At 35.0% G+C, this 17,942-nt stretch overlaps 1 protein-coding gene across 5 annotated transcripts in view; it reads right to left on the reverse strand.

Annotated features, from left to right (window-relative positions):
• VAPA (VAMP associated protein A) overlaps window positions 1-17,942 on the reverse strand; it is a 45,844-nt gene that overhangs the window by 15,292 nt on the left and 12,610 nt on the right. For 3 of the 5 annotated variants that reach the window (XM_036244587.1, XM_036244591.1, XM_036244590.1), the window contains exons 2-4: window positions 9,860-10,012; window positions 7,007-7,110; window positions 6,465-6,545 (exon numbers count right to left, since the gene is read on the reverse strand). In XM_036244587.1, coding sequence (XP_036100480.1) covers window positions 6,465-6,545; window positions 7,007-7,110; window positions 9,860-10,012 — 338 coding nt within the window. Of the gene's footprint in view, window positions 1-6,464; window positions 6,546-7,006; window positions 7,111-9,859; window positions 10,013-15,886; window positions 15,912-15,981; window positions 16,036-17,942 lie in introns of those variants that run through there. The other 2 variants (XM_036244588.1, XM_036244589.1) reach the window with 2 other exon arrangements.

The raw sequence follows: 17,942 nt of genomic DNA on the forward strand, positions 1-17,942 counted from the left end.
ATTTATCTGTAGTAAAATTAAACTTTATCTAGACAAAACACTATTCAATAATGCCCTAATTTCCTGATAAGTTTCAGGCTCAAGTGAAGATAAACATACAGAAAAAGGACATTATGTAATTTTGTAATTGTATCTATGCTAGATAAATGCTACATGATTCCTAACAAAATTTCTAGCTGTATACTATAAACGAAGCAATGTCAAAGATATTACAATTTTAAAACAATTTTATCAACCTCAACAGGATCTAATGACCACATGAATGATTATAAAAGATATTTTATATGCATTTTATATATGTTTCATCCTTTATTATAATAAATACAAACTTTATCATATATTTCAAACTATTCTCTAGATTTGGGAACAATGAAGTTTCGTATTTTCTAAAAAGGATGAGTTGTAACATTTAACTACTGACTTGCAAAGTCACATAAACAACTCAAGATAGAACTGGGTCTGTGCCAGGTTGCACCCAATTTAAATACATTTCTTAATAATTAAGATTTCTCGTAGAATCTGTAGATTGGTAGCAACACAAGAATGAATTTAAACAGTAACAGTGTTTCCAAAAGTGATTTTACAGAATACCAGCTATTCCTTGAGAAGTAAATTGCATTATATATATTTTTTAAATGCTGGGTTAAACAGTATTTTCTCATTCAAGACCTATAATGTGCAAATACGCAACGTACTTAATTTTGGGGAAGACACAGTATTTGGAGCATTTTTCCAAACTCATTTAACTATAGAACCCTTCCAACCCAATACACTTCAAGAAAGACTGCCTTACAGAAACACAGCTGTGTTTCAGCCCTGCATTTTAACACGCACATAAATCCATTAAGGCCTCCTCTAGGTTGTAATCTATACAGGATAGATCTATTTTTTTTTTGTACATTTGAATTATGTAAATCTGAAACACTAATATACTGAAATATTAAAAGTCTCATGTGTAAAACTTGAAATGTAAAGTCCAAACACTCAAAAATATCCATCAAGAATCATAATGGCAAAGCTAACAAGCCATATGAGTTGATACATCTGAATAGCACTGCGGAGTACCTGCCCATTCATTCAGGAGATGAATTTTAAGACATTTTGCATTGTCCAAGATCTTTAAGAACATATCCCAACCATAAAATGCATTACTACCACAAGAAATAAAAGGACACACATCTTCCTATGTGCTGCTGACATGATTTTACCATTAAAATTCTGCCATATGAAGAAGTGACTTCAAATAACGATGATATCCAAAAGAATGGTTTGATAGAAATCCTGAAAAATCATTTTCTTATCCCAGTGCTCAAATTAAGGTATTGAAACACCATCTCCCACTAAAAGGAGCCAGAGCTTCTGGAAGAAATGGCTGATTCCAGGTCTAGGTATGAAAATATCTTGTCATGCCCTGGCCAGTTTGGCTCAGCGGTTAGAGCGTCAGCCTGTGGTCCGGAGAGACCCGGGTTCGGTTCCCGCTAAGGGCACGTACTTCGGTTGCAGTTTGTCCCCGGCCCTGGTTGGTCGTGCGGGTGGCAGCCACTCGATGTGTCCCTTCACGTCGATGTTTCTCTCTCTCTCTCCCTCCTACTCTATCTGTACAAAAATGGAAAAATATCCTCGGGTGAGGATAAAAAAAAAAAGAAAATATCTTGTCATATTAGACATCAAGACAGTTACCAAAGACTACTAAGGTAAAAGGACTCAGGAACCCAATGTGATAAGGTTCCTACCAGCCAATTTGAGCACTAATAATGATAACTGCAAGGTGTTGAAATACAGATATGTTTAAGTCTATGAGTTTATAACAAGACAACAAAAGAGGGAGGAAGGCCTTGAAGTTAAAGGGAGGTTGACTGACTACATACATCATATCACAGGGATACTACGACCAACTCACTTTTTGAAAGCCTAGAACTAAAGAGAAATACTTAAGCATTTATCCTGCCTGTATAAACTCTACCACTGAATGAATAGCCAAATAGTACATGGGCACAAGTTTCTCTCTACATAACCAGACACTGATTTAAAGAAGAAGGAATGGCCCTGGCCGATTTGGCTCAGCAGTTAGAGCATCGGCCCACGGACCAATGAGTTGTGGGTTCAATTGTGGTCAAGAGCATGTACCTCAGTTGCAGTTTGTCTGGGGCCCGAGTCGGGGTCATGTGGGAGGCAATCAGGCAATATGTTTCTCTCTTTCTCTCCCTCTCTCTCCCTCCCTCCCACTTTATGTTAACAAAAATGGAAAAATATCCTCGGGTGAGGACTGCTTCTTTTTTTTTAATCCTCACCCGAGGATATTTTTCCAAAGAAGCAGGAATGACAGAATATCAACATTATGCAACCTTAAATAAATTAATAGACCTAAATCACATTATTTTTCAGTTTTGACTCTTCACATGTTGGGGCTGATAATTCTTTGTTGTAGGGGTTGTCCTGTGCATTGTTAGGACATTAAGCAGTATCCCTGGCCTCTCCCCACTAGATGCACCCCCTTCCCTCCCTATTTGTAACAACTAAAATTGCCTCCAGACATTGGCAAATGTCCCCTGGGTGGCCAATCAGCCCTGGTTGAGAACTACTCATCTACATGTTGCACACCAATGGCAGCTAAGTTCACAAACACAAAACTTTATGAGCCTCCTTAAGAGAGTTATGTCACTACTTACAAAGCAGTCTTGCCTCTCTCCACCAGCAAAAATCAATCTCAATTTAATCAAGCCTATAGATCCAATTACAGGAAATACAAAGATAGAAGACAAGTTAAATGACATGACAAGGATGCAGTCAGCAAAAATCTAGTCTGTTGGGAAGTGTATAGGACAAACCTAGTGTGTTTAGTAAATAATATGCAAGAGGAAATCTGTAGATTAAGAGATTTAAGAAACACGGAGTGGAGAGATGGGGAGGAGTGTGTCAATTGGGTAAAAAAAATAATAAAAAGAAAAAGAGAGAGATTTAAGAAACATATCGCCACTGGCTGGTTTGGTGCTGTCCAGAGAGACCCGGCTTCGGTTCCCGCTAAGAAACATATCGCCCAATAGCAGTTTGTGGGCCTTATTTTTAAATCAATTCCAACAAACTGCCAAAGAAAATTTTCAATGCATATGTGAGATTAATTTGAATCCTGCTTGGATTGTTTGATATTAATAATACATTAAGCTTAAAGGCTTAATGGTAGTACTGTCATTAAACTTTCTTCTGTTTTCTTAAAGTCCTTATTTGAATGAAACATACTGAATGAAACAACTATATCACATCTGGGATTTGCCTTAAAACAATGTGAGATGGGAAGCAGTGAGGTTTAGATGCAATAAGATTAACCACAAACTGGTAATTGTTAAAACTGGTCAGAGGTTCACAAGGATTCATTGTACTATCTACTTTTCTAGGTGTTTAAAAGTTTTTCAAAATAAAACATTAAAAAAAATTACCTTCAGCAAATATTCTCTACAACTTAATCAGTCCAATAACTGTACCTCAAGTTCAAGTAGTTCAGTTAATGCAAATATACTCTGCAGCTAGTTCATCCAGGCTCAAAATCATATATTCTCTGGAGTACTTTGAAATTGCTGAACAGACTTCAGGTTACTAATAATACCTGGTCTAAAAATGTTCCAGGTCCAAACTACTTCTGCTCATGTTTCATGGTGTGGGACTCTGGGGACTACATTCGGTATTCATTCAAGCCTTTTAGCAGATCCAAAACCCTTTTCTTGCATTACTATGGGATACACCTATATGTAGATATACTTGCTACTCTCCTCTATGATAAGGTAAAATGCCTAGGTTCAACTATCATAGCCATATCATTTCCATCAACTTCTGATTTGGTTTCCAAAGCACTGAGAACTACTCTTGATCAGCAAGATCAAATACTTCGCTTCCAGCCCTTTCAGACTATAATCTCAAATTTTCCACTAACCAGAGTATAACAGAAGCCTAGATAAAGACAGCTCTAACTATGTTTATTAAATGATTGTTTTAAAAAATGAAATAAATATTGAGAAAATACAAATGTGTTTTAAAATAAGTCAACCTTTATTCCACTGAATTTCACTTTTTGGAATATATCTAAAGGAAACAAAAATACTATGTCAAAGAGCTATCTATCTGCACATCCAAGTTTATATAACAGCATTATCTGTAACAGCAAAGACACGGAAATAACCTAAGTGGTGTTGATAAATAAATGGGTAAAAAAGTTGTTGTGCATATATACACGACAGATTATTCAGCCATTTAAAAAAAAGGGGCCCTAACCTGTTTGGCTCAGCGGTTAGAGGATCGGCCCAGGAACCTGAGAGACCCAGGTTCAGTTCCCGCTAAGGGCACCTACCTTGGTTGCAGTTTGTCCCCGCCCCGGTTGGGGTCGTGCGGGTGGCAACCAATCGATGTATCTCTATCACATTGATGTTTCTATCTCCCTCTTCCTCCTTCTCTCCCTCCCACTCTATATCTCAAGATAAAAAAATGCAAAAATGTCCTAGGGTGAGGATTAAAAAAAAAAATTTTTTTTAAAAGGAAGTAAATCTTGCCATTGGCAACAATATGGATGGACCTTGAGGGCATCATGCTAAGTGAAATAAGTCAAGACAGAGAAAAACACAGTATGATCTCACTTATATGTGGACTCTTAAAAAAAAACATCATAGCCCTGGCCGGTTTGGCTCAAGCGTTGGCCTACGGTCCGGAGAGACCCGGGTTCGGTTCCCGCTAAGGGCATGTACCTCGGTTGCAGTTTGTCCCTAGCCCTGGTTGGGTCGTGTGGGTGGCAACCTCTCTCCCCCTCCCACTCTATCTGAACAAAATATCAAAAAATGTCTTCAGGAGAGGATTTAAAAAAAAAAAAAATCATAGAAAAAGAGATCGGATTTGTGGTTATCAGAGGTGGGGGAGGGGGTGGGGGTGCTGGATGACAGTGGTCAAAAGATACACAAACTTCCAGTTATAAGATAAATAAGAATTAGGGACACGATGTATAACACGATGACTATAGTTAATACTGCTACATGGTATATTTGAAAATTGTTAAATAAATCTTAACAGTTCTTATCACAAGGAAAAAAAATGTTTTCCCTTTTTACATTTGTATGAGATGATGGTAACTAAGCTTATTGCGGCAATTTAACAATATATACAAGGCGAGTCATTATGCTTAAATTTATACACTGCTGTATGTAAATTATATCTCAAACTGAAAAAATGAAATTAGTCAACTCAATGTGCTGTCTGCCATGTTTTCTTGGTTCAAATAATAAGACCTTTGCAAGCTACTGGCTTCCTGGCAGCCTAGGCAAAAAGAAAGTAAAACTCCAAAAGGAAAGCATAAACATGCTAACCTCACTCTCCAGTAAGAATATATGCATTCATGTTTTTTTGCTTTGGGTAAATATCTCAAAATCCCTTTTAAAAGGCAAAAATAAGTAATTTGGTCAACACCTAATAACCATTCAGGGACTTTTTTATTTCAGCTTATCCTGAAAGAGTAACACAATAATTGAGCCTATGTACTTAACCTGCAAGTTTACTTTTCAACAGGGCAGAGTCTTCAGAGCAAGGCAATAGTCATGTCAAACTGTAACCTAATTGTGACAAACAATTCTATTTATTCATATATATATTTGTTAATCCTCACCAAAGGAGGATATTTTTCCATTGATTTTTTAGATACGGGGGGGGGGGGGGGGACGGACATCAACCAGAACCAGGGATAGAACCCTTGACGCTTCAGTCTGCAGGATAAGGCTCTAACCACTGAGCAAAAACAGCCAGGGCTCATATTTTCAACTTACCTTTCAAGTCCCCCCTACAACCACAGACACATTCAGATTTGTATTTTAGAAGAGAAACACAGAAAGTAACCACAACCCATTCTATACATTCAAAGACTACTTTTTAAACTACACATATATATCCCTCTGTTCCCTGAATTATATTTACCTCACATTAATCTATTTACTAGAGAATAAAATCAGATTAAAGACAGCAAGATATTTATAAATTATCTTACAATAAACAACTTACAATAAGAAAAAGAATAAAATCAGATGAGTTTTAACCAAATCAATACTGAGCAAAATAACCCAGGAATAGTCAAACTTGGAATACACTACTTATTCATGTAAATTAAATGTTTTATCCTCTGATTGATGGTTTATAGTTGCCAAAAAGTGGTTTATATCTGTTACTTAATTATATGTATACAAATGTCTCATTATAAAAAAGAAATTAGAATTAAATGATTCTTTTCCAACATGCAGCTTCTATCTAAAAGTATTTTTCTTCTTAAACAAACGTTATTAAAATGAAAAAAAGCATATCAAGTTTTTTTAAAACTAAGCACTGCATCTTATAAAGTGGAATAGCCTTTATTTACAAACTTTGCACTCTGGTCAAAACAAAAGGAATTAATCTCAAAGTAACTGAGAGCTTGTTTAACAGTTTCCAATTTTCTTACTTACCAATTTATCATTTTCACTGGGCATTTCAAAAACACATCTCAATTTAGAATCCATTAATTCATCAGGTTTTGCCTCTTTCCACTAAAAACAAATAAAACCAAACATGAGAAAGAAGAAGTAGGACTGTAAAAAATAGGTTTCACCTCACAGGACAACTAAAGGATTAGTGTAGGTGTGCTTGGAGCATGAGTGCTATCATTGACTCAGCCAAGATACAATGCTGCATTGCACTCTGTACTGATCACCCTGCCATAGTTATCTAGCAATGCCATGGAAATTTCTATATAATCCTAAGAAGAGCTACTATCACCATCCATTAAAATCATCCTAACATCTTTTTGAGATAACAGGACTTTCTTTTTAGTGGCATTTCTAAATTGTTTCTAAAAAATACTATTTCAAAATTCTTTCATTCTTGCAGTCAGGATTACCTGTAATAAACAGATTTACGGATTATTTTTAAATTAGATTTCTCAATCGAGAACACAATCCAGTTTAAACAACATTCCCCAAAACAAATTCTACTCAATTTCTATACTTACCACAGCTTCCATATCTGAAATGTTTGGTGGAGCAAAAATTGTCTGTACCATAAACTTGTGTTTACTCTTTTCATTGGGATCATAGTCAAAAGGCTGCAGCATTACTACATTAAAAGAAAGGACACATTACATTGTATTCTACATTTGTTTGCTTCTTACTCCTATGATGTAATTCACTAACATGCAAATTGAAAGAAAACCAGGAAGGGTTCAAGAAAACAAACACTGGATTATTTACATTTAGGATCCAGAATCAACTTTATGTTTTCCACCTTTCTGATTTGTTAAGTCTTTAACACAAAAAATAAATAAACGGCTATTAAAAAATAGGTATCAATCTATGATTGTCCCCTCTAAATTTATGTTTGGGAAAGTTTTCAAAACTTTGCCAAGATTAACTATTTTCATGCCTGCAAGCTTGGATTAAATCTAGTAAATCTTCTATTAAAAGTAGTTATAAATCCAGGCTTTGTTTTAGTAGAGATATTATCTCTTAAAATTAGACAACTGGGTTATTAAAGGAGAAATTCTAAGTAACTTAAAGACTCACTACCTCGTATTTGTGTTCTAAAATAACTATTTTTTAAAAAATAGTTTTAATCCTCACCAGAGAATTTGTTTTTATTGATCTGAGAAGAGAGGAAGGGGAAGAGGGAGAAAGGGAAACAGGAAAAAAAAGGGAGCGGGGCAAAGAGAGAAAGAGAAATATAGATGTGAGAAACATCAACTGGTTGCCTCCTGTACACACCCCGATGTAACCCAAACGGGAATCAAACCCAAAAAAAACCTTTTAATGTATAGGACAATGCTCAACTAACTGAGTCACCCAGTCAGGGCTAAAAAATAGATTTTAAATAAACAACCATTCAAGAATAATTTGTCAATTTGTTTAAACCTGAGTCTAAGAAAACAAAATACACAAATAAGGAAGTCATATGGTCTCATAAATCCTAAAAGTTTTCTAGTATCCAATTATATTCAAATTTTTTTCTAAGCATTTATGATGGTCAGTAGCCTATAAAAGAGGGAATTTAGAGAATCCATGTGGTTATAAGTCATGCTAAATTATGTAATATGAACGGTGAATGAATGAATCAGCAATTATATAAAATATGTATATAGTACTGTGGAAAATTATTCCACTGCTAATACTTATTTCTAAGACATATATGCATGTCAGCACTTTCAGGAAGACAAATTCAATTAAGCAAACATGAGAAATATCAACTATATAAGAAAATCTTATTTCTAAGCTTTGACTGTGAAGTCCATCTACTTCCATCAGTTTAAAAAAAATTTTTTTAAGCCAAATACTTAGCAGCAGAAAATGCACAGGATAAACACACAGAATCCAAATGAAGCACAATAAATTCCAATGGGAGAAGGATCTCAGGTCAAATAATAGTGTATCTAGAATTTTTAATAAGTCAGGTGTTCAATACAGGGGTTTTATGTGGGAGAAAGTGCTTTGAAAAAGTAAACAATACTTATAGTAAAACTTCAGCAATCTAGAACTCTCAAAGAAAAAAGTCATTCTGAATAGTTTTATGGATTCCTAGGGATATAACTGTTTATACCAAAAACTATTTTTAACCATATGAATAGAAATAGTTGTTTTCTTCCAATTTAGGTGAAGGCTTGAAGATTTAGAGGGCAACTACCAGAATGCAAGTCCTCGTTGCTGTATCTTATTTCTCTATCTATTTTCTCCAGGAATTGACGTCCTAAACAAATATGAAAGCATTCCTCTCAAGTCACCATAGCAGACTGACCAAAAAAATACCTTTTCTAGCACCTCCTTGCTCTAGCTACTGAGGGAGGATTTAGGGTTATTAAGAACTCTGACAATGGCCTGTCCTCTACTGCCTTTGCCATCAGGTCCTACTTCTAAATACTCTCAACGGGTCTGCTCTAGGTTCTCACTCCTTATATAATTTGCTATTTTTAACCTCTGTGGACTTAAAAACCAGGAAGCTGATACAGAATTATTACATATTAGGAATACTTATCAGGAACACCCAGGCATTTTTTTCTTAAAGTATACATGTCTAGGCCATGACCCCAGAGATTCTGATCTGGGAGGGTCCAGGTGTGTTCCTGCTCCCTGTGTTATCACACAAAATAAGCGTTGAGAACCACTACTAAAAAGCCAGAGTAAATGGTCTCTTGTGAGCCCTGGGGAGAGGTTCTCCCATAAGTAAGATACATTCTCATACTTGTTTCCTATTTCTCAGCTATGTTAGATGATATCATTAGAAAGTACTGTCTTGGAAAGTCTGCGGAAAGAAATAAACAATTTATAGAGGGCATTAATTATGGCATCAGCACAGACTCCATGGCAAGAGTAAGCAATCCATATATGGAAGGAACCAAGTACACTCCTTGGACTACAAGTAACACAAATGGGAGTAATAAAAATAAAGTTTTCAAGTGCATGGCACTGTTTACAATGAAAAGCAGAAATACTCATCTAATTTGATGCCACTGGCAAAAAGAGGCATTATGTATTTTAAGATTTAGAGTACTTCTATTATTGCATATAACATGTAACAATAGCTAGATCTGAAAAACAATGATCAATCACAAAAACAATGTAATATTTCAAAGATAAAATAATAAGGGCAGAGAATGTGATAGTGAGCTGTAAAAATAAAGATAAGGGTGAGAAATTTTCTGCAACATTTTGCATATATATAGTAAGAGAATAGGACATCATTTAAATAAAGGCAAAGCCAGAAGAACTTGAAAACTCTGCTCTCACACCAGATAAAACACTATTAATTAAAACCAAATTAAAAATAATCATAAAATATCAAAATTCAAATTACATAAATTCTGGATATGATGTGCTACCTGAAACAGTCACAGTCAACCCCGGGTCAATAATTCCACTGTTGGGCCTCACACAGTACCGACGAGGTGCTGTAGTCTTCACTTTGAAACATACTTTTCTATCCGATGGATTTCGCAACTTAAGATTTGTAGTGACTACATCTGTGAAAGGGCCTGTAAGGTTCAAAAACCAAAAACAGGGAAAAAACATTTTTAATTGATTGTCTCACAAACACACACAAAGCAGAATTCAAAATTAAATGTATATGACCTCAATTTCATTTAAAATATATTATTAAAGTCTGTGTATATAAATATGCCAAATGACTAACAGTACTTTTCTCAAAGTGGTAGACTTACATATGACTTCTACTTTCTTCATTCCTTTCTATATTTTACAAAATTCCTACATGAACATGTATTATTTCTATCAAAGTATTTTGAAAGTTTCAATTTATGAAATAAGTCCACAATTACATTCTTATAGTAGGCTAGTACCACATTACAGGATTTTCCAGTGGTCTGCAAACTAGTGCCAATCCTCACACTCATTTTACTGAGCCAACTGCAAAAATCTCTACATCTGAAGAAACTATATCCAGTGACAACAGTGCTCCTGCTTTCACCTCAATTAGGTTTGATTCATTCACTCACTCATAGTTAAGTATTTACTATGATCACTGTGTCAAATATCAAATACTCTAGGTACAATATTTCTACGTTTTGGTTCTACACCCAATCAACACAAAATTGCAAAACAAAGAATCCAAAAAGGTGACCCAGTTCTGCCTGAATTAAATGAATCCTGAATCATTTTCTTAAAAAGATGTTTTTATTGATTTAGAGAAAGAGAGGAAAGGAGAGGAAGAGAAAGAAACATCCATGTGAGAGAGAAATATCACTGGGCTGCCTCCTCATGCCCCCTACTGGGGATTAAGCCTGCAAATCTGGCATGTGCCCTGACCAGGAATCAACAGACGACTGAGCTGAGCGTGCATGGGACACACTCAACCAACTGAGCCACACCAGCCAGGACCTTAACCGTTTTTTCAAAGGAGGGAAAAAGAAAGATTAAAGCCAATATTTTGCTCTTGGCTAAAAGCCTAAAGACAAATTTAACAGATTAGATAATAAAATTAATACCTGTTAATTTAGAGACAGATGATAAATTTAAAAATATGTCTCAAGAAAGGCGATAAACACACACTTCTACTAATGCAATTTTCAATGGTTTTAAAAACAATCAGTCTTAAGTTACAGTTTTTTAAAAAGCCAGAAGACTGAAATCAAAGACAACTATTATAAAGGCTTTCTTTTATTTAAATAAACAAAATAAGCATCTTTTAAAACTATAAAACAAGGAGATCTGCCTAATGGAATGAGAAAATAAATTTTTTAAAAAAGAATGAAATTTCAAATATATGGCATTTTAAAAGTACTTATTTCAAGTCCTATGAAGGGAAATTATTTTATCCTGTATTTAAAGTTCTAAGTTACAAATTGTTTTCTAATAAATAAAGATTTGAAACTGGGATGTGAGGATGAAGACAGAAATGAGAAAACAGAAGAAAAAATACAAGGGCAGAGAATCAGTTACAGAAAAGAAAAAATTTAACATAAAAAGAGCCAATTAAATCAACAGGTATGCATGTCTTTTGTCATGAAAAGTATATAAACAATGTACAGGGGGGGGGGGGGTTGGTTTACAGTTGTTTGCATGGAAAATGATGCAGTAATTAATAACACAGGCATAAACTCTTTCCTATACTCACAACTATAAACCTAGTCCCTTTATATGGTCAAGTTAATCATTCAATTTGTATATTATTTTACACTCTTTGCTGCTTCTTTAATCCCAAGTGCTTGCATTTTTTAATGAGCAGGTGATTAACAACTCCACCACACATTGGCATGTTGAGTAAAGAAGAAAACTCCAGCCCTAGCCGGGTTGGAGCGTAAGCCTGCGGACCAGAGTCCCGAGTTCGGTTTCTGCTAGGGGCATGTACCAAAAAAAAGAAAAGAAGAAAACTCCAATTTGTCCATTTTGCCACATGAATCCACAAAATGGTTTGCTATTGATACATTTTAAACAACTGATAAAAATAGGACTCTTAAAGACATAGATCTGATTTAACATTCTCCAGTCCAAAAACTATTACACATAACTAAGAATGTATATATTTTTGTAGGACTATTTAAACTAGGGACTTTAACATGGCAAAAGAAGCATTTCACAAAATTTTAATAATGAACAATCCTATATTTTCATAACATAATTATATAAAAGGTCTTACATTTTAAGTTCAACTTTTCTAATTCTCCCAAATTTTAAAGAAAAATACCAATTATCCAAAATAAGGTAAAATAACTGATTTTTAAAACTAATTTAGAAAATAAATGTGTCAATTTTCTCTAATATATGAATTCTGAAATAGTACTTAAATTCTGTATTGCCAGCAGGGCTTATAAATCTTCAGTAACAGACTATGGTCCACTTAGACACAAAAATGCAAACTACCTAAAGATGAAGATGTCAAAAGAAAAAAGCTCCACCAAGTCAAAACAAAATTCTTAACTGGTATGTTAAGTCTTATCAGCAAAATGTAAAAAAATATCTATAATAAATTCACCTAACAAATTATTTTGAGATTTTCTGCTAACCAAGCCTCTTAGTTGCCAGCAAACAATTCAGAGTCTAAGCCATTTTCCTGGTTAAAATGACCATCAGCATAAGAATACCAAAATTTAATAGCTTTAAGAGGTCTTGGAAGAAAGATATAATCTGGTTCACTCTTATGGATCACAAAACCCTTTAAGAATCTGATGAAAGCTATACAGTACCCCAGGAAAAACATACAAATATTCACAATTTTACATTGAATTTTTGGGGGGTAAGAGTGAGGTAAGGAGATTAGGTAGGGATGGGAGGGAGACCTGGACCCCTGAAGCCAGCAGGTTAAAAAGACCTAATAAAAATCTACCTTTACAGACCTTCAAAAACAGAGAAAAAGAAATATTATATAACTCACTATGAAACAATCCCAAATCCCAGGGTGATATAGTACCTGTCAGGTATTTTTGCCTGACATTATAACTGGGTGGTACTGTTGTTGGGGGAAAACAGGAACAAGATGTTAGACATCCTGCAATGCCAGGGCAGACCCATACAGTGAAGTATTTAAAAATTCATACTGATGAAAATCTCTTTCAAAAATTCATCTATTGTGTAAAAAGGGGGGGGGGAAGGTTCTCCTTCCTTTAAAACTTGAAAGCTAAGTTTACCACTACAAAAAATTATTCTAATAGCAATGTCACTCATGATACTTTAATCATCACTACAACATATCTGTATCACTCAGCAGACATTTGTGACATATTCACAAGATTCTACCTATATGCATAAATATTCTTATTTTGCCCTTATTACAAAATGTTAAAGAAAAGCAGTCAGCCCTCTATTCAGATACAATTCTTGCCTTACTTTTTCTTAAATGCAAACTTATTTGTGATAAGCAGGTCACAATCATCGGGCTATTTCATTATATCTTATAGTATATATGTCCTCAAACATTTACACAAAATCCATATTCCGTTAGAAATTTACTTTCTTTTTATTTCTGTTATGTTATAGTTAGGGAATTACATTAAAATTTTAATTAGGTAATTTTCTATATGAATTTCATTTTGGGATGGTAAAAAGGACATTACAAAATATAAAATATTAAAATGAAATATTGTGTCACATAGCGTTTAAAAAAAACTGCATTATAGCCTGGCCGGTGTGGCTCAGTGGTTAAGCATCGACCCATGCACCAAGAAGTCTCCAGTTCAATTCCAGGTTGGGGCACATGCCCAGGTTGTGGGCCAAGTACCCAGTGGGGAGCATGCAGCCGATCAATGTTTCTCTCTCTCTCCCCAAAAATCAATAAAGAAAAACACTGCATTATATTAATAATCTCTTGTTTTACTAATTGGATACTAATCCTCTGCAATGCTTAGGTGGATAAATCATTAAGAAAAACAAGTTAATGGTTACAAATAGCCAGGATAGGGATTAACTTAGCAGAGAAAGAAGAAGGTAGTAACGGAGAGAGAGTACAAGGTGAATTCTGGAATGCTGGCCAAGTTCTATTTCTTGTCCTGAGCAGTGATTACATGAGCATTTACTTTTGATAATTCTTTAAACCGCAAATATTTTTCCTTTATAGAAAACAAAAAAGTTTTACATATTTTTAGAAAAGCAAACTCATAAACATAGACAACAGTGAGGTGATAGCCAGAGGGAAAGAGGGCTGGGTGGAGGTGGGCAAAAGGGGGGAGAGGGTGGCATCAGTAATAACATCAACAATAAAAATAAAGTTAAAAAAAAAACATGTCTGGCTGGTGTGGCTCAGTTGTTGAGCGTTGACCCATGCACCAAGAAGTCACCGGTTCAATTCCCAGCCAGGACACATGCTCAGGTTGTGGGCCCAATCCCCAGTGGGAGGCATGCAGGAGGCAGCCAATCTACGTTCTCTCTCATCGATGTTTCTATCGCTCCCTCTTCCTTCTTTCTCTAAAATCAATAAAGAGAGGGGGAAAGAAAAGGCTGTGGTACATTTACACAATGGAATACTACCCAGCCATAAAGAAGGAACACTTACCTTTTGCAACAGCATGAATGGGCCTGGGTATTATTATGCTAAGCAAAATAAGCCAGTCAGAGAAAGATAAAAACCATATGACCTCACTTATATGTGGAATCTAATGGACAAAATAAACTGACGAAAATAGAATAAGCAAGAATACACAGAAATGACTGACAGCTGTCAGAGGGGAGAAAAGTGGAGGAGGACTGTATGAAAAAAGGTGAAGAGATTAATTAAAGAACATTTATGCATAACCCATAGACACAGACAACAGTGAGATGATGGACAGAGGGAATAGGGGACAGGGGCTAGGTGGAGGAGGGTAAAGGAGAGGAGATGAAGACACCTGTAATAGTGCCAACAATAAAGTTTTTAAAAAGTTATAAAACCTATTATTTAAAAAAACGAATGTGTGGGGGGGGGGGGCGGAATCCTGTCATTTGTCCAATATAAATGCTCACTTTAACATTTAGAAACAATTACTGCAATAATCCATTTTAAGATGATCGGATAGTGAAATATACTAGTCACCGATCACAAGTATCATCTGATATGTACTTCCTATGTCAGAGATAAAATTCTACTGTTTATATGTAATAACAGTCCATATAAAACAAGAAAATTCTACATAATTCAAGTTACATCTATTTGCACTCTTTTACTAGGGGAAAAAAACACTACTATCAAAATAACTCTACCTTTTAATTACGTGGGTTGTCCTTCTTTAGTCTCCCTTTTAAAGGGCCATAAGACCTCCAGTCACTAAGTATTCTGTCATAACTCCACTATACTTGTCATTGCCAATAAGGCAAAATCCTATCCCCAGCCCCAAATTCTAATAATCAGACAGAAATATAACATATATGACTATAGCCTCTGTATAAAAAAAAAGTGGACATATGAAAAAAACTTGAAACCTGAAATTTCAAAAAGGTAGGAAAAGGTTAGGGTAGTTCACCCAGAATGGATTTCCTAAAGTGGGACTGGCCTGTCTTCTCTTGCCTAAAAACATAATTCTGGCATGAAATGCCCTTTATATTCAGACTCTATACCTGGAATTGTAGCATTCAGAGCAATGACTTATTACTAAATAATGGGACCTTTACTGATCAAACCTCCTAATCTTAAAAGAAAGCCCCTTAAACTAAAAACAGCTAACAGTAGAACCACTGTGACTAAACAATTTTTAAATGGTTATCATCCATCAATATTTTGACATAAATTGCCATTAAAGTTTTCTTGAAATGCCAAGTTGAGTTTAGCTGCAAAGAAAATTGACTTGGGAGAGAGAAGGAAAGAGAGATGTTGGCTTTTCTCACAACATTGAAAAATTTCATACAGAGAAGATGATATAACTGTACAGTAAACAATCACATATACATTTACCTAAATTATAAAATTAACATTTTGTTCTAATTACTTTGAGACATAACAATCTATCCGTCTCTGACTGTTCATCTATCCATCTTATTTTTGATGCATTCTAAAGTAAGATGAAGGCATCAGTACACTCACTCCTAAAATCCTCAGCAGGCATTATCAAAACTTGAGTTCAATATGTGCTTTCTGTGGAGAGAATCAAATTTTAATTCAGGATAAAAGTGGTATATAGCATGCAGCATTACAGAAACAGTAAAGGCTTCTGAAATGCAGTTTAAGAATAAACAGGCAATGCACATGAACATTTAATTCATGAACTCTGTGACATCCATTTAGGCTAGCTACTCAGAGGTCTGTTGGGGAGACAATTCTCCATGGGTCTCTAGCATTTCTGTATGTTTTTCAAGTGGAGGTACGGGGAGCTTTTATCCACACTATCTTTTCAAGGATGTATTAAACAGTGGACAGTCTTCAAAGATAATAACTTACTCCTGAGGAGAGGGTAGGTTTGTGTACTGTCTAGTAAAATAAAGATAAGCTTCCTCTGGAAACAAGTCAGGCAGGTTTCCGTGCAGCCCATTATGAAACATTCAGGTTCCCAAGACTCAAGGTTTCTCAGCTATGATAAAAACTCACTACATGAGTAGCATCCACCTAAAATGCAACCCTTTGTGTTGCCACCATGGAACTTGAGGGGGCAATGGAAAACAATACAAATATGAAGCTCATGCTGCTTGCAGTGCCATGAATAACATCCTTTGTGTCTAAACCCAGGAGTCTCATGTCTTCTACCAACACCCATAAGTGGTAGCATGCTAAATTTTCAGATCCTTCAGTTGACAAGGTCTTTCTGAGTTTCTGGCTATGAGGTACAGGCTGAATTAGTGACCTCTAGATAATTAATACCAGAAAGTACAATGCACCAAAGCATGAATATTTTAAGAGAAACATGGCTGGCCGTACAATTCACATGGCACATAATCTATACCTCTCTTGTGGCACTTCTTGCTTTCTTTTATTATTTATGTTCATGTCTTATCTCACCCAACAAAACTATAAGCCCCTTGTGAAGAAACGTTCAATTCATCCCTGAAAGAACTGGAGTAATTAAGCTGCTAACACATTTGTTGAATGAATATACACTGAAGTATGGTTGAATAGATACATGAATTCTTTTTTAACAATATACAACAAAAAGTATCAGAAGTATGCATGTTTTGTTTCAAATGCTATGATTCTAGGTCTTCATAAATCATTTATTCCAATATTATGTGTTTCTTCATCCTATCTTAACTACGACAGAATAATCAAAATATCCTAATGAGGAAGGCTAGGTGCTCAGCTCAAATATATAATAATGTAGTTGTAGCAATGCAGATGATGACTACTTCAATGTTTCCACAAGTTTAAGAAAACCAACAGCTGTATCACTGATTAAAACAATTTCCCAGTTACATTAGGGTTATGTTGCTGAATGGTGTCATGTTATGTTAACTGAAAATAACCATGCATATGAAGTATATGGAATATCTACTAAGAATTTCCACAGCAATAGAATGGCAGCAGCAGTAATAGTAAAAGTAGTGTAACACCAAAAATTTTTATAATAGCTAGCCTTTATTGGGCACTTACCATGTGTCAGCAAATGCATGAATTGACACTTAACCCACTTGTAACAAGCTGATGACAAAGATACTTTTATTATGTATTATCCCCATTTTACAGGTGAGTCAAATTCAGATTCAGAGAAATTAAAAACACTTATCCAAGGTCATATGACTACAAAGCAATGAAAGTAGGAAGTCAAACCAGGTCTGACTCCAGAGCCTGAACGTTCATAAATTCTGTATGTATTTTATGCAAATACATAGCTATATTTATTTCCTAATTCATAAACATTCCAGGTAGATTTCCACATTCTACAACATTCAAGCATGAAATACAGTCAAATCAGTAATACATAAAAAAGATTTTTAAATAGATATTGTATTTCCCTTGGTCCTAGAGGTCAACAATGAACATTTCCTAAAACAAGGATCAAACACTACGAAAATATTTCACATGTTTATATCCAGGAAAGCTAAAACATTTTCAAT

This window comes from Molossus molossus, unplaced genomic scaffold, assembly GCF_014108415.1.
Source record: "Molossus molossus isolate mMolMol1 unplaced genomic scaffold, mMolMol1.p scaffold_m16_p_6, whole genome shotgun sequence".
NCBI classification, from domain to species: Eukaryota; Metazoa; Chordata; class Mammalia; order Chiroptera; family Molossidae; genus Molossus; species Molossus molossus.